This window comes from Odocoileus virginianus, chromosome 16 (assembly GCF_023699985.2).
Source record: "Odocoileus virginianus isolate 20LAN1187 ecotype Illinois chromosome 16, Ovbor_1.2, whole genome shotgun sequence".
In the NCBI taxonomy this organism is placed as follows: Eukaryota; Metazoa; Chordata; class Mammalia; order Artiodactyla; family Cervidae; genus Odocoileus; species Odocoileus virginianus.
In genome coordinates, this window is record NC_069689.1 from 33,124,533 (window position 1) to 33,150,067 (window position 25,535).

Below are 25,535 nucleotides of genomic sequence, written 5' to 3' on the forward strand. Positions count from 1 at the left end.
AAAACTCTGGGGCACTAAAGAAGCATCATCCATTCATTTCTAAGTAGGCTGAGAAAGATAAGGAACATCCCAAAGAGTTTAACTTACCCTTAAGGTGATAATGATTCATACTTTCATCCATCCATTTGTTCATTCACGTAGTTCTCTGTAATTCTGTACTGGTTGCACCTTTAGATTTACTTTCGTACTTAAAAAGTAGGACAATGGACTTGTCCATTTTTCTATGCATTCTATTGCCTCTGTGTTTGGTGACTACGAACTCTTCAAAGATTTCCTTGTAAAACATTCAGAAACCTCACCAATCTTTCTGAAATTAACAAAAATAGTTTTAAAAATTTCTCTAAAAATTTCAGTGTTCCGTCCATTTATTTTTCCACTTAAAAAGGTTATTTATACTTATTTATACCCTATAACTCTCTAGTAGTTCAGACGGTAAAGAATCCATCTCAATGCAGGAGACCTGGGTTTGATCCCTAAGTTGGGAAGATCCTCTGGAGAAGGGAATGGCAACCCACTCCAGTATCCTTGCCTACAGAATTCCACGGACAGGGGAGCTTGGTGGACTACAGTCCATGGGACTGCAAAGAGTCTGACACAACCGAACGATTATCACACACATACCTTATAGCAGTGGTTATTCACAACTGTAATAATGGAAAAAATACCTCAATACTCCTTATTTTAAAGCGTCACATGACTACTGAATCTCTGCACAGTTAAGGAGAAGATGAATTTCTAATACTGAAATTAAGGAATTTGGGAGTTGAAGAATAAAAAAGTTACCTGAAAAAAAAAAAAATGCTCCAACCTCCACCAGACTGTAATGACTCCCAAACTCTATTTGAAGCCCAGCCACCTTTCTGAGCTCCAGGTTGGACACAGAGCTGCCTTCCTGTCCCTATCATTCTAATGGTAAAGAGGTCTGCAAGATCCTCACACACACACAGACACACACACACACAGCACTTGCCATCATGGATTCATAAGTGGCCTTTCAATAGTAGGCCTTTATATGGGAAATGAGCCAGTTTCCCCGTCTAGAGATACGACTTGGGAGACGTAGCAGCACGTTTTCTTCCATGCCTGTTTCTGATGCCAACCAATACTGCAAATAGCAGATGACAGTTCTGATCCTTCCAGATGCCTGTTCTCCACTTTGCTGGCTAGCATCTGAAGGAGCAATTTTATTACTTGCTCAGGTTAACTGATGAAGAAACAGAGGTCTTTTGATAAACCTTACTTAATAGCTCTGCAGAAACTCTGCATTTGACCCAAAGAATAAAATGAGTGGTCAGTAACTATAAAGGTATATTACAGGCAGGTGGGGTAGGGGGATGGGAGGGAGCCTAAAGAAGGAGGGGATATGTGTATACATATAGCTGATTCACACTGCTACGTAGAAGAAGCTAACACAATGTTGTAAAGCAATCATGTTCCAATGAATACTTTTTTTAAAAACATGCATTCCAGCACTTCACTACTGGTTCACTAGCATCTGAATCTTTTCCTCAGGGGTAAACCTCAGACCACCAACAGCTGGGCAAAGATGACGAGAGACTAGGACAGAGACCGAGGGGTGGCTGGCACTGCCACAAGCTGGGACCTGTCTCTGCTCTGTGTATGTATTCCTGTTGTAACAGGGTCTTTTCAGTTACACACAATAAATCCCTCCTTGACTAAATGATGGAGACTAGGTGATCAGTCTAGGTTGTTTTAGCAACCTATAAGATGAAATGTGAACTCACATGGCCTCAAGGGAAGGGTGTGTCAGGCTGTATGATAAAGGCCTAATAAAAACCCGTCAAGATGTCACAATGATCACATGTTCCACAGGCCTCTGAAGGTTAACATGGCCAAAGCCAGTTGTCATCCTCCTCCTAAAACACCCTGCTCCTCCTTTCTACTGTCATGTCTCCATGACTGGTACCATCTGCCCAACCACATCCAGATACCATATCCTACCATTTCTAAATTCCATTTGATTTACCACCCTGAGTTACTAGATCAGACACAAGAGTTGAGGTGGATATTTAGCATGCAAAGTTGAAAGATGGAGTGGACCATCAAAGAGGAGGCAAGGGAAGTCAGGAGGAGGTGGCAATGATCTCTGTCCTTCAAAGAGTCCTAGGTAGTGAGCTATTTCTGGCCTATATGGGTGGAACATGTGAGTCTGAAGGACAGCCAAACTAGATGTCCTCTCCACAGAGACCAGAACTTACTGTAATACTTTTTTTCCAACCATTTCTTGGTACACTGATAAACCAGATGTCAGGAAGTTCCCTTGGGAATTGATAATTGCAGCAAGCATTGGCTGGCTGCAGAGAGACTCACAGTGAGAACTACAGGGTGTCATGTTGAATGTGGAGCCATCAAAATCCGGAGGGACTCTGCAGTTCTGAGTAACATGTAGTCTGGCTGAGCCACAGGTTCAGGAACTGAATGTAGGTCTCTCTCATCACTGCCACTTCCCTCCTCCCTGAGTAGAGCAGCCCCCAGAGCATGTGACCTTGAGAAGCATGAAGGTCAAAGCCAGCAAGTTGAATTCAAACTAAGCCACTTGTTAATCAAGTAAGTCAATCCTAATGGAAATCAACCCTGAATATTCATTGCAAGGATGGATGCTGAAGCTGAAGCTCCAATACTTTGGCCACCTGATGCAAAGAGACAATTTACTGGAAAAGACCCTGATGCTGGGAAAGATTGAGGGCAGGAGAAAGGGACGACCGAGGATGAGATGATCGGATGGCATCACCGACTCAATGGACATGAGTTTCAGTAAACTCGGACAGATGGAGAAGGACAGGGAAGCCTGGAATACTGCAGTCTATAGGGTTGCAAAGAGTTGGACATGACTGAGCAACTGATCGAGAACAACGGAGACAAACTGGAAAATGGGAGTTAGAGGATGGAGATGTGGGGCAAGGAGTCAAGGTGCCAGGAAAGTCAAAAGTGAGAAGAGACAGAGTTGCTCTGGATGAGTTCTGAAGACAAAGTGTGAATGCCTGCTGGGCTTTTTGTCTGCTCTCAGTAATCTCTTAATGTGGGCAAGCCAAGATCGTTCAGATGATTCGGACACGGAGCAGAGCAGCACGTCGAGGTCGTTCATGCTCAACACACACGTTTCCACTGCGTTGTAACAGGTGAGCTCCTCTAATGAGGAAGAGTGACTGGGCTGCGTAAGAGACGCCCCAGAACTGCAGACATCTGAAATAGCCTCTATGGGAATGGAAAGGCTGTTGACCAGGGACATACAAGCAGCACCCAGGAGCCCCGAGGACCTCACTGAAGCTGGAAACCACACATCTGCTGTAGCAGCCTTACACTTGAGTGTGTGGTTTTCTACAGTGTTGCTGAGCAGTTTCAGGAGGAGAGGAAGCCAACAGCAGAAGTCATAAGAGCTCTGGCAAGAACAAAGTAGCGTCTAGCGATTATACAAAAGAAGGGAGTGAGGGAGAAGCAAATGAGCCATTTACTGTGTGAGTCTAGACTGGAGAAGAAAGGAAGATGCGATGATGTTTCTGTTTCACCTTGGCTGAGCCACGATGCCCATATATTTGGTCAAAACATTATTCTGCATGTTTTGGTGAGGATGTTTTCAGATGAGACTAACATTTAAATCAGTAAACTTTGAGTAAAGCAGATTGTCCTCCATAACGTGGGTGGGTGGACCTTATTCAATCAACTGCAGGCCTTAATAGCACAAAAGACTGACTTCCCCCAAGCAAGAAGGAATTCTGCCAACAGACAGCCTCTGAACTGCAACATCAGTTTTCCATGGGTCTCCAGCCTACTAGCCCACCCTGCAGATTTTGCACTTGCTAACCTCCATCATCACTTGAGCCAACTCCTCAAAACCCCTCTCTTTACATATCAAGAGAGAGAGAGAATGTTGCTGTTCAATTAGCCTGTATATTGGTCACTGCCCTATTTCTTGCTTTTCTGAGGAACCCTGACTAATACAAAAGATAAATCTGGAGAGAGAGGAAGGACTGGGTGAAGGGACATCAAGCCATCAGAAGTCCTGCAAAGTTCACTAAAGGTAACAGAGTGTGGGAACAGGAAGAATGGTAAATAACTAAACTCACATTAGGGGACTTTCAGATTTCAGGCAGAGCAGACCGAACGAGAACAAAGTCAGAGGAGTGGGGGCAGAGAATGTGGAAGCTGAAAAAGGTTTTGAGGCTCAGGTGCTTGTAGGGCTGTCTGCACATGCATACTGAAGCAGTACACTCAGTGAGCGTGGGGGAACGGAGAGAAGGCTGTGAGCTAGCGTGCCAGCAGATCTGGCAGCTCACATTTAAGGGCTCCTTATCACCGGTAGGGAAAGTCCAGCTCCTTTGAGTGGAAGGAAGCCCTTCACAACCTGGCCCTTCACCCCTTCCTAGCTAACCTCTACTCAGCCCCAGCCCAGCCCAGCCTCAGCCACACTGACCTTCTCATCTGTAGTCTGGATCCCGACTAAATTCTCAAGCTTCAAACCATTGCACATTTCATTCTTCTTGCCCTTCTCGGAAGGGCAATCCACTCCTTATCTTCCTCCTCCTCTTTCCATACCGGCACCTTCAAATGAAGCCAAAAAGAATTCTCGTCTCGACAGACACTCCTAATAAACCAAAGACCCTCTGGGCAATAGTCTCTTTCAAAGGTCAGGAAAATTTCTTCCTATTCACAGTGATTAGCTGTACCTTTAATGAAACAAACTGCACTTTCCTATGGGACGGCAGGTTCTACAAATCCTTTAAAAACTTTTAGGCTGCTCAGTCTAAATCGCATCCCGGGATTTGAGCTTTCAAGGTTTAATTCAGGTAGCTTCAGAGAACTGTATTAATTACTTGGAAAGATGACAACAGGTGGCAACAGGTGGACCCACCTCCAAGCTCTTCATTTTCTGTGGGCCACCGCCCATTGCCAGACTTTCAGTCTCAATGTTTAGTGCAAAGGCGTGCTTTCTGCATTGATTTCTTTTCCTAGTCTTGATTTTCCCCCTACAGCCTCTCTTGAACTTAATGCTTTATTTAAAAAGTGGTAAATAAAACACGAGCCTGGTTTTAACTTTTAAAGCATAAAGTAGTTCAATAAGTAGAAGAGTTGATGGATGTTGATCAATTACACTTGATTCATAGCTTTCCAACTGATACTTAGATCAGACACTTTGGCAGTAAACTTTAAGCTCTGATTTCTTTCTTTGGCCTAAGAAAATCTCACCCCTTTGGCTCATTTTATTCCCTTCATAAAGAGTGTATGGAAATGGGGAGAGACCTTATGGGACTGGAATAACTCTATCCCAGGTGTATACCCTTGCACATTTGCTCATTTTTCCAAACCACTGTCTTCAAGTTCTCACCAGTAATAGAAACAAAAGCATCATTAGAGTCATACTGATGGGCAGAATTGTCCACATGTGACCCTTCTTTTCACAATTAAGCAAGCTGAAGCTCTTAGTGGCAGACACAAAATATGATTCCTTGCTTTCTTTAACTAAAAGCTCTCCTCTTTAATAAACTCCTCACTCACTGTGAAATTGAAAACATAGCATTTTCCTGATGACCAGATGGCCGAGCAAACTAAAGCACTTCAAGCACTCCACACTTCCTCCCCACTACCCTCCACAGTGGGCAAATCAAGAAGCAAACTCCTTATTCCTCCCAGATGCCAGCCTCTCTTGAAGGCTTCTCCCAGTATTTATTTAAAAACAATAACAGAGCAATGGAGTTGGAAGAAAGCAAATATTTCCTTAAAGCTATAAAACAAAACTCTTTTAGACAAGTCAAATAGTAAATGAATAAAAGAAATGAATCAAAATTACATTCTTGATTAATATTTCATTCAACAAGAACACCACTTAGGGTTATTCTATCTGGTGCAGCTGTTTGAATTACAATTTCCCTTCAAGTTCACACTCAGTACTCCAGAGTAAAGCAAAGAAATTCTAATATAGGGTAATGTGAGTAGAATCTTATCCCCATCAGTTGATATCCATTTAATATCATGGACCGTTCCAGCTAATAAATGCTTATCATGATTCCTGAGATTCTTTGGGTATATTTTTCTCTAACAGTCTTACCTAGACAAATTCACTGAACTTTCCAAACCTATTTCTTCCACCCAAGAAAATGGGTACCTTACAGGCTTACCAATTTACGGAAAAAATAGAGGGAAAGAAATTCATATTTGTAAGGTACTTTCCCGCATGGATAAACTGACAATTTGGTCTCTCATTTCATTAGGAAATCTACTTTCTCCATCTTCCTCAAACCAGTTTTGGAGATGGTGACTAATGTTCTTATTTACATGGGAATTGATACCACTTTCATTCATTGCTTAAAATAGTAACATGTTAGGGCTGCTAGGAATTGTCAAGGGACATTAGTTTGTAACAAGGATTTTTATTAACAGAGTTGTGAAGTGAAACCAAAACTGAGGTGGCAGTACCTAATTCTGCATTTGGAAAATATGGTCTCAGAAAATGTGCAAGCAAGTCACATACACACTTGTTTCTAAAAAATCAGAACACTAAAGTGGTGTTCTAAAAAGCATGGCAATAAAACCATCATGCAGAAATGAAAGTGGGTTATACAGGTTCCAGCCTAAACACTTAGATGGCATATTTTCCTATTCTTTTCAATGTTTCATTTATAAAAAAGCAACTTGACTAAATAGCTCCTGTGTCCTATTCTTTACTAACAGTAAGTGATTACTATGAATCTTCATTTTAAAAAATATTTATTGCAAAATGTAATTAATTGGAAGTTTTAGATAAATATAAAAAGCTTGTTTATATGAAAATTCCTCCCTAGAAAGGATAAGAAATCTCCCTGATTCTACAGAAAATAATTACTTGCTAATTCAAGACAGTAAAAATTCTTTCCTCACCATAAAAAGATGCAAACTAATAAAAGGTTTTGACATTTTTGTTTATTGGTGATTTTTATGTAAACTATTTATAAAAATTGGTTAGTGCAGAGGGAGACTAAATAATGTTGACTGTTTCAAGCAATAGTCTGAACACTAACCAAAGAATAAGGAGATAGATTTTTTTTTCAGAGCAATGTTTTTTCCCTCCACAAGACATTTGAACTAGAGAGTCACAGGATATTTATTTTAAAACTTTCTAATCAGTAAAAAGAAACACTTCCTTGGTGCAAAAAAGGAGCAAACATCAACCAACATTCCCTATAAATTCTTCAGCAAGGAAAACTGGATGTAATTAAAAAAAAAAAAAAAACACAGAATTTTGTTCCGAAAATAAACTTTATGCAATCACAGGAAGCACTTAGATCCCTTTTTTCCTCCTCTTGCAGGAAAATGAAACAATCTCTGGGCCACAGGAAATAACACAAGTTTTAGAAAATCCCTGTGGTATGAGAGAAAAACCTTCAAGTGGATGTCTTTTGAGTCCCATTGATGATGTAAAGGACAACAGATGTTCAAAGACTCAGGTACTTCAACAAGTAGTAATTGATTTGTACTGGTCAGAGCGATGACTGCATCTGAGGTTCAGGAAAAACAGGACAGCAGAGAGTCACACACACAACATTACAATCAATATGCCTGCACACAACTAGCTGCCAGCTTCATTTTGACTAGAAGAGCAACTGTGGGAAGAGTGATGATGGTAAGAGCAGAAGAAAAGCAGCATGAGACGAAGAGAAGAAAAAGTGGATAGGGCTATTTTTATTTTAGCTTGCCAGCAGATTCCACTGGAAATGAGTAAAAATATGGGCATGCCAATGATTGATGAGACGTTTAAGAAAATTCAACAATTCGTAACTGTGGATACACATGGAGAAATTCGTATCATAATGCAGCTGGGTAGAAGAAAACCAGCTGAAATGTTTACAACATTTTCATTGAATTTACCTATAGGTATTAAGAGTACATTCTGCCTTCAAAGCACTTCTTAGAATATCCAGTTAGGAGGGTATCTTTGCCATTGCTACATAGGGCACATTAGTAAGCACACATTTGTATAATCTCACCATAGATGTATAAATTAAGTCCTCCTCAGGATGAGAGATCAAAATATATTATGTAGAGTAAATCAGGAAGAATTTGATATTCTGTAGTGATTTCTTCCTTTGTGGCTTTAATGCAAAAAGGAGATTCCACAAAACCTGAAGACCATCTATTTGGGCTGTGGCATTCCACAACTACATCTTGAATTCAACAGGTCATAAATAGGATAACGAAATAAATTGAATTCAACAGATTAAAAATGTAGTTTCACGTGACTTTTTAGACTGCTGGGTTTTGGCAACAGCAACTCGGCAGGATGCCCTGCTAAATCATTCACAGCACCCAAATACACGTTTCACTCCCCACGCTCTTCCATCGTCCTTTTGCAGCCTTGGCTCCCGCAGGTGGTATTACTGTGATGGTTTTCCAGCTGGTCTCCCTAGTTTTCCACAGTCACCTCACTTCTGACATATGGCTGAATCAGCTTTTTAAAAATACGGCTTCCATTTAAGTCACTTCAAGAGTCAGGAACTTATGAGAGCCAGTTTCTTAGTAATCTTACTGAGATACCTGGCACATACATATGTGTGTGTGTGTGTGTTTTAATGCAGACTGTAGCTCCACATACACTTTTGTCTTTAAGCCCCATAACCTGGGGATCATTGCATTTCAGAACATATGGAGGTGCTTTATTCTCTCTCAATGGCTGCATTATACTCCACTATATGGATGTCCCAGGATTTATTCAACAAGTCTCTGTGGAAGGGAAATGGGTCGTTGACTGAGTAGGAGGAAATGCATTTTTTTTCCAAATGATATTTTTAAGGTCACATTTCATACACACAAAAGAATTCATACAAGTGAGTTAAGCAACAAGACAATATCCATGACCCCACCCACCCTCCCAAATTAAAAAAAGAACAGTTTACCAACAATGTATTTACTTTTGTGTTCATCTTTCACCCCTGTCTCTTACAGTAGAAGTGCTTTTTACCTGATTTTAATGTTTATGATTCCTATAGGTTTTAAAGAAAATTTTATCATATTTGTTTATATGGCTAAATCATAAATGAGTTGGTTTTGCTTATTTTTGACCTCTGTAAGATAGCATTGCTATAAGCAGTCTTTGCAAAGACATTGCTGAAATAGGATCTCCATACTGTAAATAGTCTTTGTAACTTGCCCCTTTTGCACATTACGTTTCTAAGATTCATCCATTTTTAAAAAGGAGCTGCAGTTCATTCATTATCAATGCTGCAGAATATTCTACTGTGTGACCATACTACAATGAATTTATCCACTCTTCTGCTGCCAGACATTTGGGTTATTTGCAGATTTTTGCTACCCTGAGCAGTGCTGCTATGAACATTCTTGTATGTCTTTTGGTGCACATGTGTAAGAAATCCTCTAAGAAATACCAAGAACAGAGTTGTAGCTTGTGTGACTGCAATATCACAACAAAGTGTTCTGCAAGTGGTTGTTTACCATTTTAACACTAGGGTCTTCCCTTCTCACACTTGGTTTATAAGACTTAACTACTTTTTACAATCCAGTAAGTGTAAATGACCTCTCATTGGTTTTGATTTGCATTTTTCTGATTACTACGGGGACTGAGCTGTGTCTCATGTTTATGGGCCATTCATGTTTTCTCTTCTGTGAAATGCCTGTTTTGTTTCTATTGTCTAGTTTTCAATTAAGCTATTCTTTCTTTTTTTATTTTCTTACTGATCTGTAGGAGTTCTTGAATTCTTATGAATAACTAGTTAAAGGTGCTGCAATATGTTCTCTCAGCTTATGATTTATCTCAATTTCTACATGATGTTCTTTACTGAACAGACATTTTTAATTTTAACGTAATGCCAAATTTATCAATCTTTTCTTTTATAATGAATACCTTTTGAATGAAAGGTTATCATTTAAGAGATTCTTCACTCCTAGGATCATAAAGTCATGTATTTTCTTCAAAATTTTATAAGTTTTACTTTTTTTGATTTTTTTTTATTTTTATATGGCATGAGGTAGGCATCCAATTATTTTTCTGTCTCAGCAATATTTCTCCAATGATCTGCAATACTCATTTTGTCACAAATCAAATATTCAAACGTGCATAAACTGTTTCTAGGCTGTCAATTTTTCTATCCCTATATTAACTTCAAACTGCCTTAATTACTATAAATTTATAGTAAGTCTCAATATCCGGTAAGGCAAGTTGCCCTCCTCCTCCTCCTCCTCCTGCTGATTTCTCTACTCCAGGAGTTTCTTAGCTATTCTTTGATCTTTCTCTTCACATAAATTTTGAAATCAGTTTGTTAGGCTCTATGAAAGGGCAGAATTATTTTTCATGGAATGCTTTTTTGTACCTTCTAAATTTTTCTGGAAAGCATGCATTATAGATAAAAAAAATAATTTTAAAAGTCTTATGACTACTTGTTGTATTCAAGGTCACACTGCACTTAATGTCACTCAAGGCCCTCTGTAATAGGATCAGTTTTTTCCATCCTATTATCCTATTACCCATTACATCCAAATACAAAACTATATCTCAAAGTGGGTTAGTTTTCCTACAGATTGCCAATATACACCATATTCCTTCCACCCACTGACACCCATTTCTTTGCTCATATTATTTCCTCCTATTTAACCCTCTAGTCTTCAAACCTGTCAACTACAAATTGGCACTTGCCAAGAGCATTTGCCAGCGACTAAAAAACAACAAGGGCGTTTGCCACCTGCCTCTGCAGAGATTGAACCCTGGGTTGTTGCAGCTGCCAACCTTCAAATACCGTGAGAGGAATTCAGGGTGGAAAGTAAGGCACTTTGTGCTTCACGGAAACTGTGGAACAGGTCTTTAGTTAGATATTTTCAGAAACTGATTTCATGATCCCAATCCTTGCATCTCTTCATGTCTAGAAGAGCACTAAATCTCTTCATGGTGACACCAGCTCCTAGTAACTAGCAGAAAACCTTTTGTAAAGTAAGCTCATGATTTGCACTGAACTCCCCCTTCACCAAAATGTTACATATTGACTTCCCCCACTACCTCTTTGGAGCAGTCTCTCAGAGCTATCTGAGGTGCTGTCTCCGGGCTGCAGTCTTCCTTCTGCCACAAATAAAACCTAACTCCTCACTCTCATGTTGTGCATCTTTTTAGTATACAAACCTGATTTCAGATCTTCTTTCTCCAGGCCATTTCTCTCAAACTATTAATGTACTTGGAGTTTTGCTCTTATCCATTTAAACATATACTTTGTGATAGGTTAGTGTCCTCAAGTAACGTAGAAGCTCCTTATGATCAAGTATGGGCTGGAAAAGAGTTGAAGAAACATTTTTGATCGGTTCTTCTCAATGTTAAATGGATTTTAGACTGATCACTATTGTTGACCTTTGGGTCCAGTCACAACAAGACCCTTTAGTTTCAGTATGTTGGCTTTCTTTTGTACTTGATCTAGGTGAGTAACTAGATTAGTGAACTATAAGAGAAAGCCAGTATTTAACAGAATTTATTTGCCAGGAACATTTACAACATAATTAGAAAATACCCTCATCAGCAAAGACAGCCTAATAACACATTCTCATGGTGGTTTTCAATTATCTGTATAGTTCTCCATACGAAGAGATAATAAAGCGTGTGAACCATAATTAAATCCATTAGGTACAGTGTGACAAACAATGTTTAAACAACAGTTCAACAGCTGCAACACCCATATTCTACAAAATGTTTTTTTAAATGCTTGAAACAGATACAGTTGAAGATAATTTATTGTTCCTATTTTACTTTTCAATTTAAATAATTAAAAAAATCATTATTGCTTGATACATTCAATTTGTAAAAGGTAACTGATGTTATTGTAAAGGTCCAAACTAATCTACAGTATTAAAATTATCAAAGGCACAGGGTATAGATGAGCTAAAACAAGAACTCACAACTATCAAACTTAAAAATACCTACAAAAGACTAAAAATAATAAAGAGTAGGAAAGTAATTTGAAAAAATCTTCAAAAACATAACCATTTTTGGTCTTCTTTTTAAATTAAAGGCTAGTTTTTGTACTAAACATCCTTTATGTAGTAATCAAGTTATCTGTTATAAACCTGACATTCCTGGGAGTAAAAGTCAGCTACTTTTCAATTAGTAAGTTGAAAACATGGCACATCAATATTTATATAGGTCATCTAATTTTAGAGTTTAACAAGGTTTTCAAAGCATTATTACATTTTAAACTGAAGGTTTAAATGTTACTTAAATAACAGTTTATTAGAAAACTGGTCTGTGACCAAGTTCTATACTATACTCTATGTAGAGTTTAAACCAAAGTACGTAGTTTTAAATGTGAAAACAATTTGCTGCTTCAGATAACACAAGCAGACGTGGCAGAAAAGAAAGCAAATAATTGAACTGATTAACCTACAAGTTTCAATCTGAACTCCAAACATCAGCAGTCACTCAGACTAACACAAGAGAGAATGCTCATGTCGTTGTTCAATGAGGTATCTTTAGTTAAAAAAAAAGAGAGACTTTGAAAAAGGGATTTGAAAATAACTATACATGGAAACTGTGACATTAAAGTCATTTAAAAATGGTTATTTTCTTATAAAAACACTATTCTAGAAAGTATAATCCAGTATCAGAAAGCAACTCATGAATGCATCATTTTTCTTAATAACCTTCTTGAAGTATAACTGATGCATAATAAACCGAACATATTTAAAGTGTACAACTTGATGAATTTTGACCTAGGTATACACCACAATCAAGCTAATGAACATTCCATCACTTTCCAAATCTTCTTCATTTGCTTTTTAATCTATTCCTCTCTCCATACCCATTCTTTCCCAGGGCCCATCTCCAGGCAACCACTGATCTACTCAGTCTAGTAGGTATGCATTTCCTAGAACAGCGTGCACATAAAATTACACAGGTTGCAGCCTTTTTTGGCCTGACTCTTTCATTTAGTGCCATTAAGATTTGATAATTTAAGAATTTGTTTTAATAATTCAAGATTTAATAATTCATTCCACTTTATTGCAGTGGTGGTTGGTGGTTTAGTGGTAAATCACATCTGACTCTTTGTGACCCCATGGACTACAGCCAGACAGGCTCCTTTGTTCAAGTTACAGCCAGTTTGGTTTATCCATTCACCTTTTGGTGGACATCGGAGTTCTTTTCAGCATTTGGATACTATAAATAAAGATGCTAGGAATCAGTTCAGTTCAGTCGCTCAGTCGTGTCCAGCTCTTTGTGACCCTATGGACTGCAGCACACCAGGCCTTCCTGTCCATCACCAACTCCCGGAGTTTACTCAAACTCATGTCCATTGAGTCGGTGATGCCATCCAACCATCTCATCCTCTGTTGTCCCCTTCTCCTCCCACCTTCAATCTTTCCCAGCATCAGGGTCTTTTCAAATGAGTCAGTTCTTTGCATCAGGTGGCCAAAGTATTGGAGTTTCAGCTTCAACATCAGTCCTTCCAATGAATATTTAGGACTGATTTCCTTTAGGATGGAATGGTTTGATCTCCTTGCAGCCCAAGGGACTCTCAAGAGTCTTCTCCAACACCACAGTTCAAAAGCATTAATTCTTCGGCGCTCAGCTTTCTTTATAGTCCAACTCTCACATCCATACATGACTACTGGAAAAACCATAGATTTGACTAGACAGACTTTTGTTGGCAAAGTAATGTCTCTGCTTTTCAATATGCTGTCTAGGTTAGTCATAACTTTTCTTCTAAGAAGTAAGTGTCTTTTAATTTCATGGCTGCAATCACCATCTGCAGTGATTTTGGAGCCCCCCAAAATAAAGTCTGTCACTGTTTCCACTGTTTCCCCATCTATTTGCCATGAAGTGATGGGACCAGATGTGATGATCTTTGTTTTCTGAATGTTAAGTTTTAAGCCAACTTTTTCACTTTCCTCTTTCACTTTCATCAAGGGGCTCTTTAGTTCTTCCCTTTCTGCAAAAAGGGTGGTGTCATCTGCATATCTGAGGTTATTGATATTTATCCCGGAAATCTTGATTCCAGCTTGTGCTTCATCCAGCCCAGCATTTCTCATGATGTACTCTGCATATAAGTTAAATAAGTATGGTGAGAATGTACAGTCTCGATGTACTCCTTTTCCTATTTGGAACCAGTCTGTTGTTCCATGTCCAGTTCTTACTGTTGCTTCCTGACCTGCATACAGATTTCTCAAGAGGCAGGTCAGGTGGTCTGGTATTTCCATCTCTTTCAGAATTTTCCACAGTTTATTGTGATCCACACAGTCAAAGGCTTTAGCATAGTCAATAAAGCAGAAGTAGATGTTTTTCTGGAACCTTCTTGCTTTTTCGATGATCCAGCAGATATTGGCAATTTAATCTCTGGTTCCTCTGCTTTTTCTAAATCCAGCTTTCTAAATCCAATATCTGGAAGTTCACAGTTCACTTACTGTTGAAACCTGACTTGGAGAATTTTGAGCATTACTTTGCTAGCGTGTGAGGTGAATGCAATTGTGCAGTAGTTTGGGCATTCTTTGGCATTGCCTTTCTTAGGGATGGGAATGAAAATTGACCTTTTCCAGTCCTGTGGCCATTGCTGAGTTTTCCAAATTTGATGGCATATTGAGTGCAGCACTTTCACAGCATCATCTTTTCGGATTTGTAAAAGCTTAACTGGAATTCCATCAAGTCCACTAGCTTTGTTCATAGTGATGCTTCCAAAGTCCCGCTTGACTTCACATTCCAGGGTGTCTGGCTCTAGGTGAGTGATCACACCATTGTGATTATCTGGTTCATGAAGATCTTTTTTGTACAGTTCTTCTGTGTATTCTTGCCACCTCTTCTTAGTATCTTTTGCTTCTGTTAGGTCCATACTATTTCTGTCCTTTATTGAGCTCATCTTTGCAGGAAATGTTCCCTTGGTATCTCTAATTTTGTTGAAGAGATCTCTAGTCTCTCCCATTCTATTGTTTTCCTCTATTTCTTTGCACTGATCACTGAGGAAGACTTTCTTATTTCTCCTGGCTATTCCTTGGAACTCTGCATTCAAATGGGTATATCTTTCCTTTTCTCCTTTGCTGTTGGCTTCTCCTCTTTTCACAGCTATTTGTAAGGCCTCCTCAGACAGCCATTTTGCTTTTTTGCATTTCTTTTTCTTTGGGATGGTCTTGATTCCTGTCTCCTATACAGTGTCACAAACCTCCGTCCATTGTTCATCAGGTACTCTGTCCATCAGATCTAGTCTCCTAAATCTATTTCTCACTTCCACTGTATAATCATTAGGGATTTGATTTAGGTCATACCTGAATGGCCTAATGGTTTTCCCTACTTTTTTCAGTTTAAGTTTGAATTTGGCAATAAGGAGTTCATGATCTGAGCCACAGTCAGCTCCCGGTTTTGTGTTGCTGACTGTATAGAGCTTCTCCATCTTTGTCTTCTTATTATCAGGTTATAAGATTTCTTTATATAGTTTAGATACAAATTCTTCGTCAGATATTTTGCATACATATTTTCTCCCAATCTGTAAATTTCCTTAACTGCTGTTTTAGTTTCAAATAGCTGTTTTAATTTTTATGAAGTACAATTTTTGGCTTTTTCTTTTACAGTTTTATAGCAATTTTCTGTGCCATATTTAAACAAGTTTAACTCAAGATCATGAAGATTTTTCTCCCATCTTTTCTTTTTAGAAGTTTTGTAGTTTTGGATTTTGCATTTAGGTATATGATCCATTTTGACTTAATTTTTGGAAATGTATATGGTATAAGCCAAGGTTCATTTCTTGGCAAAAAGATGCTCGACTGAGTACAACTGCTGAAATGATCTCTTTCTAACTACCTTTACACTTTTGTTGAAAATCAAGTTATCATATCTATATATGTCTATTTCTGAAAACTCTACTCCCCTTAAAAAAAACTTCCAGCCATTAATGAACTTAATTTTTACCAAGAGGTGCTTCAAATAGAGCGGTGGACTGATCTGAACTCCATATACTCTTCAGTTTTATAGGATTCTAGAAAGGTATTCAGTGTTTCCAAGGAGTCTGTTTAGGGGGATTCTTCCCTTGTTTGGAATGCAGAGAAACAGAATTCAGATAAAAGTTAAAAACAAAAAAACTATTAGCTGGGTTAGAGGAGATGTGACCACAATGGGTTACCACATACCCTACCCCTAAATTAGATGGACTTGCTCACCCATGTCCCAGGTAGATGTGGACAGCTTTGGGCTTCCCAGTAGAAGCTTAGAAACCTTAGAAAGCTCAGGATTTGGCTGAAATCAGAGAAAGAGATAGGAAGCAATCTGCCCATGAGTCACTCCTCTTTCCCTGGGATGGAGTGACTGGGGGAGTGAGAGGGTCAATTCCTAGGTAGGTTGATAAGAAGTCCGGGGTCCACGAGGAGGAGAAAGGGGTCTAGGGCTCTCAAGGAGGAGATAGGGGTCTGAGGTTCTCAAGGAGGAGAAAAGGACAAACATTATTTCTACATTGCTTTGTTTTAGTCAATATAACAATATATCTTGCTGGAGGACATGTTTCTCCTTAACAAGAACCTTCTGACTAATCTTGTTATCTTATGGGAGTGGGTCTGGTGAGAGCTTTCTATTGTTACTTAATCTTGTTAATTTAAGGTGTCTGTTGTGGGAGTGGGTCTGGTAAAAGTATTTAAGGCCTTGATAAGACTAGTGAGGGGGGTGCTCTCTGTCCCCCTCTGATGTCTCTGTAAGAAGCTTTCTCTGTCTGCTTTCACTTTAAGAAAACTCTGCTATACAAAAGCTCTTGAGTGATCAAGCCTGGTCCCTGGTCCCTGGTCCCAGATAGAAATCTTCTTCAGAGATCAGGAATCTGACAAGGCTCACAGTAAGCTATCAGGAGCTTGTCTTTCCCTCCTGGACTGGTGAATGGAAATTTTCTACACTCTATGGAAATGTGAAGGATGAGAAATAACTATTCTAGCAAGAGGCAGACTAGCTGTGTTTGATAGTCTGTTTGAAGTCAGCTCCCTAAAGCTTAGCAAAGGCTACCAGGGGCAAAATTTTGAAATAAACTTCATTATTGCTCCCATAGCTACTTTCCCTTCCTTCATTTTTGAACCTGGGTATAAACTCCAATCACAGTTTTTTTTTGTGTTTTTTTTCAGTGACTTACCTGGAAGCATCCGCAGAGACTAATAGGTGAGGGAGAACGGAACAGATCATTATATATGTGAATCTTCTCTAAGTTACATATTTATGAGTAAACTCTTTCTCATTTCTCCATCAGATGTATTAAATTCTCATACACAACTTTAGACACCTCTGGAAGCTTATTTAAATTATTCCTTTTCCAGGAAGGGTTAAGCTTGGTTTGACTACTTGCTTTTTTGGTATTTTGAAGTACTCAATGATTATCTACACAGGCCTTCTTCCAAAAACAGAATAAAATACAATTATATATCTACCACCTAAAGTCATTTCTCCTTTTTCAGAGTGGTGAATGATGATTACTGTGTGTCCACAAATACTCTTATTCATGATTTTAATTAGCATGGATAATTTGGTCCAGAAGACTTCAGTTCAAATATAGCAGCACAGTTTGTTTTTTAAAATTATACTTTTATTTTTATTTTGAGGTATTTGTAGATTCACATGCAGCTTGTAAGGAATAAAACAGAGAAATTTCATTGTGCCCTTTACCCAGTTTCTTCCAGTGGTAACATCTTGCCAAGCTACTGCGCAATTTCACAACCAAGATACTGACATTGATATAGTCATGACACAGAACATTTCCACCCTCCAAAGGATCTGTCATGTTGCCACTGTACAGCCACAAACACAATTCCCTCCCCCCATCACCAATCTCCCCCTTAACCCTTGGAAACCACTCATCTGTTCTTCATTTCTGTAACGCTGTCATTTTAAGAATGTTAAGTTGAGTCATATGGTACACAACCTTTTGGGATTACTTTTGCATTCAGCATAATTATCTGGAGTTTATCCAGGTCGTTGCATGTATTCATACTTTGTTCTTTTTCATCACTGAGTAGTATTCCATGGTATGGATATATTACTGGTTGTCAAACCATTTACCCAGCAAAAAACTTTGGGTTGTTTTGGCTATTACAAATAGAGCTGCTATAAACATTTATGCATAGTTTTCTAAGGTGAAAATAAGTGTGCAAAAACATGTTTATAACGATATGTAACTCTTTACCTAATTTTCTGGCTGCTTAACTACAGAGAAAAGAAACTCAGGCATCTGCCAAAGGTCACAGACCACCTCCTTATAAGTGAGGATTAACTAATAACTCTTATCGGTACTTACAGCTTTATAACCTTGGGAAGCCCTTGACTCTCTTTCTGAGCCTCAACCAGACAAGATGTTTTTCAAGGTGTGTTCTTTGAAATATGAACTTCATGAAATGCTCCTAAAGGGGAAGGGGAGGTGGGAAAGTTAATGGTCAAATAAGCTGGAGAAATTCTGAACACTATGTTCACATTCCTCTTTTGAAATAAACAAATGTCCTTGTGGTGTACAAAAGGAAGGATCCAGTATCCAACGGCCCAAGTTCAAACCTCCACTTGCTAGAACAGTAACACTCAGTACAATTCTTAACTTTCCCACATCTCAACTTCCCCATCTATAAAGCAGAGATAACAACAGTACTCCACTCATATCAATGAAAGAGTAACTATAAGGACACCAGAAAACACTTGATAAATGTTAGTTATTATTATTATTATTATTACTGTCATCATCATCAAAACAATCAAAATCATTATAATTTATTTGTTAAAAATATACATGTCCAGACCCACCCCTGGAAATTCAGATTTATAAAGTCTAGGGGAGAGTCTAGTCCAAATGAAGGAGCAGAAGTTCATCTGTATTAAGAAAGGGTCCAAGATAGTTCTAGAAGCAGGACCCAGACCACACTGCCTGATGGAGAATTGTCATACTCACATCCATACTCATTCTCAGTAAATCCTTTAACTCAACAGTCCTGCAGAAAGAGCATGGCTCTCTCCTGAATTGAAGGTTGGGCTTATAATATTAACTCATGATTCCTTAAGGGGATAGTTCAATAAAATAAAATGCAGTTCTGGGATGCTGGCACACAACAGCTTTCAAAAATATTCCTAAGCATTAAAAAAAATTTTTTTTTAATTTAAGCATTGGTATGTAAAATTTTTATTTGTGAGTAATTGTTTAGCAAATCAAATCTGAAGACTGGACATTATTTCTTTAGAAATACAAGAAAATAATTATGAATGCTATTGTTTCTGAAGGTTTCACCACCATACTGCTGATTTCCAAAGGTCTTAACTGTCAACGACCAGGCAAATTTCCAAGACACGTGGGGAATGACTCTGGAGGTGGTGGCAATCTTCTTACCACTTCAGTAGCAATCCTTAGGTAGGCTTTGGCCTGGAAAAGAATAGATTTATTTGCTGTATATTTCTCCCCAGTACACATCAAGTGACTCACAAACTGCCGTCGCTGTCTACTGAGTTGAACAGAATGTGATGAAGAAATTCAACAGTGAGAAGATACTGCTTTGAACACTGCAGGTGGGGCAGAGGAGAAAGGGTTTTAGGTTATTTGGAGGGTAACTATTTGGAAAGTGACTTTCTGAAAAAAAAAAAAATCAATATTTAGTAGCCGCAATTACTGTTTCAGCAAACTAGCAACTCAGTCCACCTGCAGAAAAATTAACCTTCCTCTTCTGAAAAGTTGATATCCTGAGTGGGAAAATGCTTTGGAAAGCATTTTCGTCATTCTCTCTGAGAATGGTGTCTGATACCAGCACCAAGTACCTAAAGGCTCCTCCATCCGGTGAGATTTAAGCACCATGCAAGAATTCCTACAATCAGTTGTCACAATGTCCATCTCTACGACCCCAGTACAACACAACACAACACAAAAAGCAGCTCCGAGGCATCAAGTGGGCCACAACTGGCCTGCACAGTCCAGTTAGAACAATGGTCATGGCATTTGTATTTCAAAGTTTTAAACAAGTAAAATGCAAATACTACTTATTTCTTCTACCTTATCTATGAAAAGTAACTGTAAGACAATAGCAAGGTTTTCTAAAACTGTTAATTTATACATTTATATACTTGTGTAGATACTAATTCTACTACCATTACAACCAACACCACTTGAAGTAATGGTAATAGTTAAAATTTACTTGAGTACTTAATAATGGCGAAGTATTATTTCATTTTATCCTCAAAGTTATCCTAAGGGGTAAATTCTGTCATTATTTCCACTCTATAGACAAGAAAACCAAGACTCAGAAAGATGAAGAGTCTTGTTCACAGCATCACAGCTAGTGTGAGATAAGCTGGGCTTTGAACGCAAGCAGACCAGTTCCTTGACTCTGGAAGGTAAAAGAACTGTTTGAGGCTTCTTTACCCCGACTTTACCCTATCAATCCTAAAGGAAATTAGTTCTGAATATTCACTGGAAGGACTGATGCTGAAACTAAAACTCCAATACTTTGGCCACCTGATACAAAGAGCTGACTCATTGGAAAAGACCCTGATGCTGGGAAAGAAAGAAGGCAGGAGGAGAAGAGGACAAGAGAGGATAAGATGGTTGGATGGCATCACCGACTTGATGGATAGCAAGCTTCGAGAGTTGGTGATGGACAGGAAGCCTGGCATGCAACGGTCCATGGGGTCACAAAGAGTTGGATACGACCGAGCAACTGAACTGAACTACCATGACTTGATGTTTAACCATGTTTCACACATCTTGATTATTTTAACTACACTCAAAAGTAAATATTTTCTCCATTTGGAGAAATAGTTTAATACAGACCCCTGTGTATTTACATTATGAAGTTGACACAACATAATTAGAAATCAGCATTTTGAAAAGCAAAATAATTATTTTATAATTATTACATAATTTTATAATTATTAATATAATTATAATTTTATAATTATTATATAATTATGTCGGGCTTCCCTGGTGGCTCAGATGGTAAAGAATCTGCCTGCAATGCAGGAGACCCAGGTTCGATCCCCAGGTCAGGGGAGAAGGGAAGGGAATGACTACCCACTCAAGTATTCTTGTCTGGAGAATTCCATGGACAAAGGATCCTGGCGGGCTACAGTCTGTGGGGTCGCAAAGAGGCAGACACGATTGAGTAGCTAACGTTTTCACTTTTTCATATAATTATATACATACACACACACACATATATATTATATTATAATTTTGTGCCACAAAAAGAAACCCATATTTGTAACTCACATTATAAATTTAAATATTTGCCACATATTATATCAGAAAGAAGAAAAATGTGTACACACACATATAGCTACGTTTATGTGTGTTTATATGTGTACGTGTAAGTATCTGTGGATACATAGGTATTATATATACATATACATATAAACAGGGCCTACTATATGGCACACGAAATGCTGCTCAATTTCTGTAATAACCTAAATGGGAAAAGAATTTGAAAAAGAATAGGTACCTGTATATGTTAAAATAAAAAATTTACTTCATTTCCCTCTGGGAGTTAGGAATGAAAAAGGTCAGTCATGTCTTCTCTCTCAATCAACATGCTGGAAAACTGTTCATTAAGGAAATTTTAAATTATATTAATTACAACAATGACAAACATCTAAGTGTATATTGTCTATATATATATTGCCATGCTACTTGTTTCATTGTTGAAACATATCATATATAGTTACATAAAATATATGTTTCACATTACTACTTTATACCTTACATTTTGGCTCTACTTCGAGAAAAAGATCCAATGATTATAATCAGAAATGTTTGACTTTAAAAGAAGTAATTTGTTATTTATGTTAATATTAATAATTGATATATTTGGATTTGGATTTATTTTTTGTGGTTTCCTCAAAAGACCTGATTTAATTTCTTATTCAACCTATATTAACTTCTTTTCTACTAACTTTTAAAAATAAATAAACACTTGACCCCTTTTCTTTATAAGTTATATATTTAATATTTGTCAGTTTTTTTATCTAGAAACAACAGTGTAATTAAAAAAAACTAACTACTGAGTAATTTTATTTAATACTTTAAAGATCTACCCTGACAATGTAAGAAGATTACACGTAAATCTACTTTCAAGTGCTACTTCTTCATTGGTGATATGTATTTAAATTTCTTTAAAAATACATGCAAGGATCCTAAGTGCACACAGCAATTAAAGTGTACAAAGTGAACACACTTCTGCAACTCAACACCTATGTCAGTAAGCAGAATACTGTCAGACTTCCAGAAAAAAAAGAAAAAAACTATGTTTGTTCCCTAATGAGTGAATTATATTTTATTTTACCAGGAAAGTGTTAAAATTTCATTTACTCTTCTTTTAAATAGAAGAATAGCTCTCAAAACATGAATAAGACCTTATATGTTTTTACTCAATACATACTGTACTAAGTACTAGTATAAGTAATCACACAATCTCACGTATGTAAAATAAACACCATTGGTTCAACTTGGATGAAGAAACTGAACCTGTCTGCTCAGTCACAAAGTTAGCAGGATGAAGAACATTCACAGCTGGGTCTGCCTGACTCCAAAGCCCAGCTCCTTCCAGCATGTCACATGTGTGGGCTGTGTGTTCAGTCGCTCAGTTGTGTCTGACTCTGTGAGCCCATGGACTCCCGCCAGGCTCTTCTGTCCATTGAATTCTCCAGGCAAGAATACTGCAGTGGGTTGCCATTTCCTCCTCCAGGGGATCTTCCTGACCCAGGGATTGAACCTGCCACTCTTGCACTGGCAGGTGGATTCTTTACCACTGAGCCACCTGGGAAGCCCCCCCCCCCACATCACAAAGAAAGTGAAAGTGTCAGTCACTCAGTCGTGTCCCACTCTTTGCGACCCCATGGACTGTAGCCCACCAGGCTCCTCTGTCCATGGAATTCTCCAGGCAAGAATGCTGGAGTGGGTTGCCATTTCCTTCTCTGGGGGATCTTCCCAGCCCAGGGACTGAGCCCGGGACTCCCACATGGCAGACAGACTTTACCGACTAGGGAAGCCACATCACACATTAAACAGTAAATCCAAAATACAAGTAATTCTAATCAAGATGTACTGTCTAAAAAGGGTTTCAGTCACCAGAAACAACAGATTTTGCTTAAAAATGGAAATAACATATACTTTATAAAGAAATATTTCTCTTAAAATGAAAGTGTGATTTTTCAGGACTTTCCTGGAAGTCCAATGGTTAAGACTCTGCTTCCACTGCAGGCAGCACAGGTTCCATTCCTGGTTGGGGAACTAAGTTTCCACACACTGCACAGTGTGGCAACACCCCCACCCCACCCCGCAAAAGTGCTTATTTTCACCTATGCATTTTTATAAATATTAACACCTTTTCTCTCCTAGTAGCTTTTCTAGGTATTTAAGTCTAAAATTTTACTGTGTAAATAAAAGCACATTCAGGCAAGCTGAGCCATCATTCTATAATCTCTTAGTTCTGACTTACGTTAGAGATATAAACCTATCTCACTATACAAAATAAAGATTCCATAATAATCAAATTTGCTACATTTAACCTTTGCTTTTTAATGGACTATCCCCAAGCTTAAACTTTCAATATATCACACTGAAAGTCAGTTAGATTGTCATTCGCTGAGAAACCACTGAAAGTGCTTACTTTAACACAGTTTCAATTTCCACAAAACTGTTGAGATCGAATTTTTTTCAGCCAATGGAGTATCATTCAACAAATACTTTGGTTCTTAGTGCAAGGCATAGTTTTGGGAAATCTGTGGGATGTAATGATAAAAAAAAAAAAGGAGGCAGAAGCACTCTCTGGTGAGGAGTTGGGGCCTTAAGGTCAGACAAGTAAGCTTTAAAATCCTAGTTCCAATACTTATTAGCACTGGCCTTGGGCAAGTGAATTAACCCTTCCAGGCTTGGTTTCCATTATCTGTAAAATGGTTATAATAATAGTATCTACCTAAAAGGGCTTGGGGGCATATTAGGTTAAGAATAAAGTATGTGAAGTACTGTAATACAAAAAGTAAATAATAAATGAGTGTCTACCATTATTACTATTATGTCCTCAAGTAATGTACAATCTCACTGAAGAGTTCATAGTAACATATCCTTTTGGACAATTTTCCTGCCTGAGGACTAAGTAAATTAAATCCCTTCCTTTTGTTTAATCTATGATTACCAAGTAAAGGAACTGGATGACAACCAAAGTACACAAGCTTTATGGTGAGCTTTTACCCTTTGTCTTTGTTTTTAAAAATGTGAAGTTCTAATTTTCCATATACAGTCATTTCATATTAGGATTATGAGGTTATAATGTGGAAATTATAAGACAATAAGGCTTCTACTTCTACTTTTAAAGCCTTTACCAGGTATATCTTACAGCATAACTTTTAACATCCAATATTAAGACTTTTACTTGACAAAAAGAATGAAACCACAAAATTAACCATCAATCATTAGGTTCATCACTGTGTCCTGGACTCAACCAAAGGCAAAAGGTAGCAATAGTTGAATGAGCAATTATAATTACACAAACCAGAGGAAATCCCATTGAACTTAAGAGTTCTGTATCCTAAGTGTCCACTCTCTCTCCCTTCCTCTATTGCTTTCTCTGGCTATTTTACACTACTTACATTTATAGCTTCAATTACTCTTGGTTCCTCAGTTGTGAACATAGTGAAAAAGTGAAGTCACTCAGTCGTGTCCGACTCTTTGTGAACCCATGGACTGTAGCCTATCGGGCTCCTCTGTTCATGGGATTTTCCAGGCAAGAGTACTGGAGTGAATTGGCATTTACTTCTCCAGGGTATCTTTCCAACCAAGGGATTGAACCCGGGTCTCCCACACGCTTTACTGTCTGAGGCACCAGGGAAGCCCGTGGTGCACATATGCAGATGGTTTTGACTTTTGGTTGAGTAGGTAGTAGCCAACTGGGGCTTTTTAACTGGTACTGTAGCCCCTCCCAACTTTTCCAATGATGCCTCAAATTCAACACATTCCACACCTTTCAATTAATCACTATGTTTCTAAATATTAATAGAAGAGTTAAATTCCTAATGCCTAATTTTAGAAGATTTTATGGACAGAGAATGAGAGCCCTGGAACCTAGTGCTGAGAGGAGGGACTAATTAAAGATAGACAAAAGAAGGAGGAATTAGAAAGAAGACAAAAAGCTAAAGATGAAACTTTTATTTATTAATAAATTTGCCTGTAGCAAACCCCTAAAAGCTAACAATGAAAAATGTCAATCTAAAGAGCTAACAATTAACAAATAATTTGACATATTCCATCCCATTAATTTTTATAGAAGTTTATCATGTTTGCAAATAAACACTTCCTTCATTCTTTAAATGAAGACATTCAGGTAGAATGGGCACTAAGCTTCCATGCATATGGCAGAATCCGTTGAGATGGCTGTGACCAGTTACTGAGAGCAGATTTCCATTTAAGTTCACAGGGGAAAAGGGAAGGGGATTATTAGAAGGTAAGATTCACCATAAAAGTCATCAGAAGGATCCTGATTCCAGGACTCAACAACAGTTTCCTAAAGTCTAGGACATAAAACCTTAAATGCTGAGGCTGAGAACTCTATCCTCATCTTATGATTCAAATTCTGCTGATTTTTAGATG

The 25,535-nt window shown here is 38.1% G+C and overlaps 1 protein-coding gene across 3 annotated transcripts in view; it reads right to left on the reverse strand.

Annotated features, from left to right (window-relative positions):
- Positions 1–10,086: 10,086 nt before the first annotated feature.
- The window catches only part of NUBPL (NUBP iron-sulfur cluster assembly factor, mitochondrial), a 238,166-nt gene continuing 222,717 nt past the window's right edge, over positions 10,087–25,535 (reverse strand). For 2 of the 3 annotated variants that reach the window (XM_020870428.2, XM_070478048.1), the window contains one exon: positions 17,495–19,328. In XM_020870428.2, the coding sequence (XP_020726087.2) occupies positions 19,230–19,328 (99 nt within the window). In that variant the 3' untranslated portion in view covers positions 17,495–19,229. Of the gene's footprint in view, positions 11,260–17,494; positions 19,329–25,535 lie in introns of those variants that run through there. The other variant, XR_011491825.1, reaches the window with a different exon arrangement.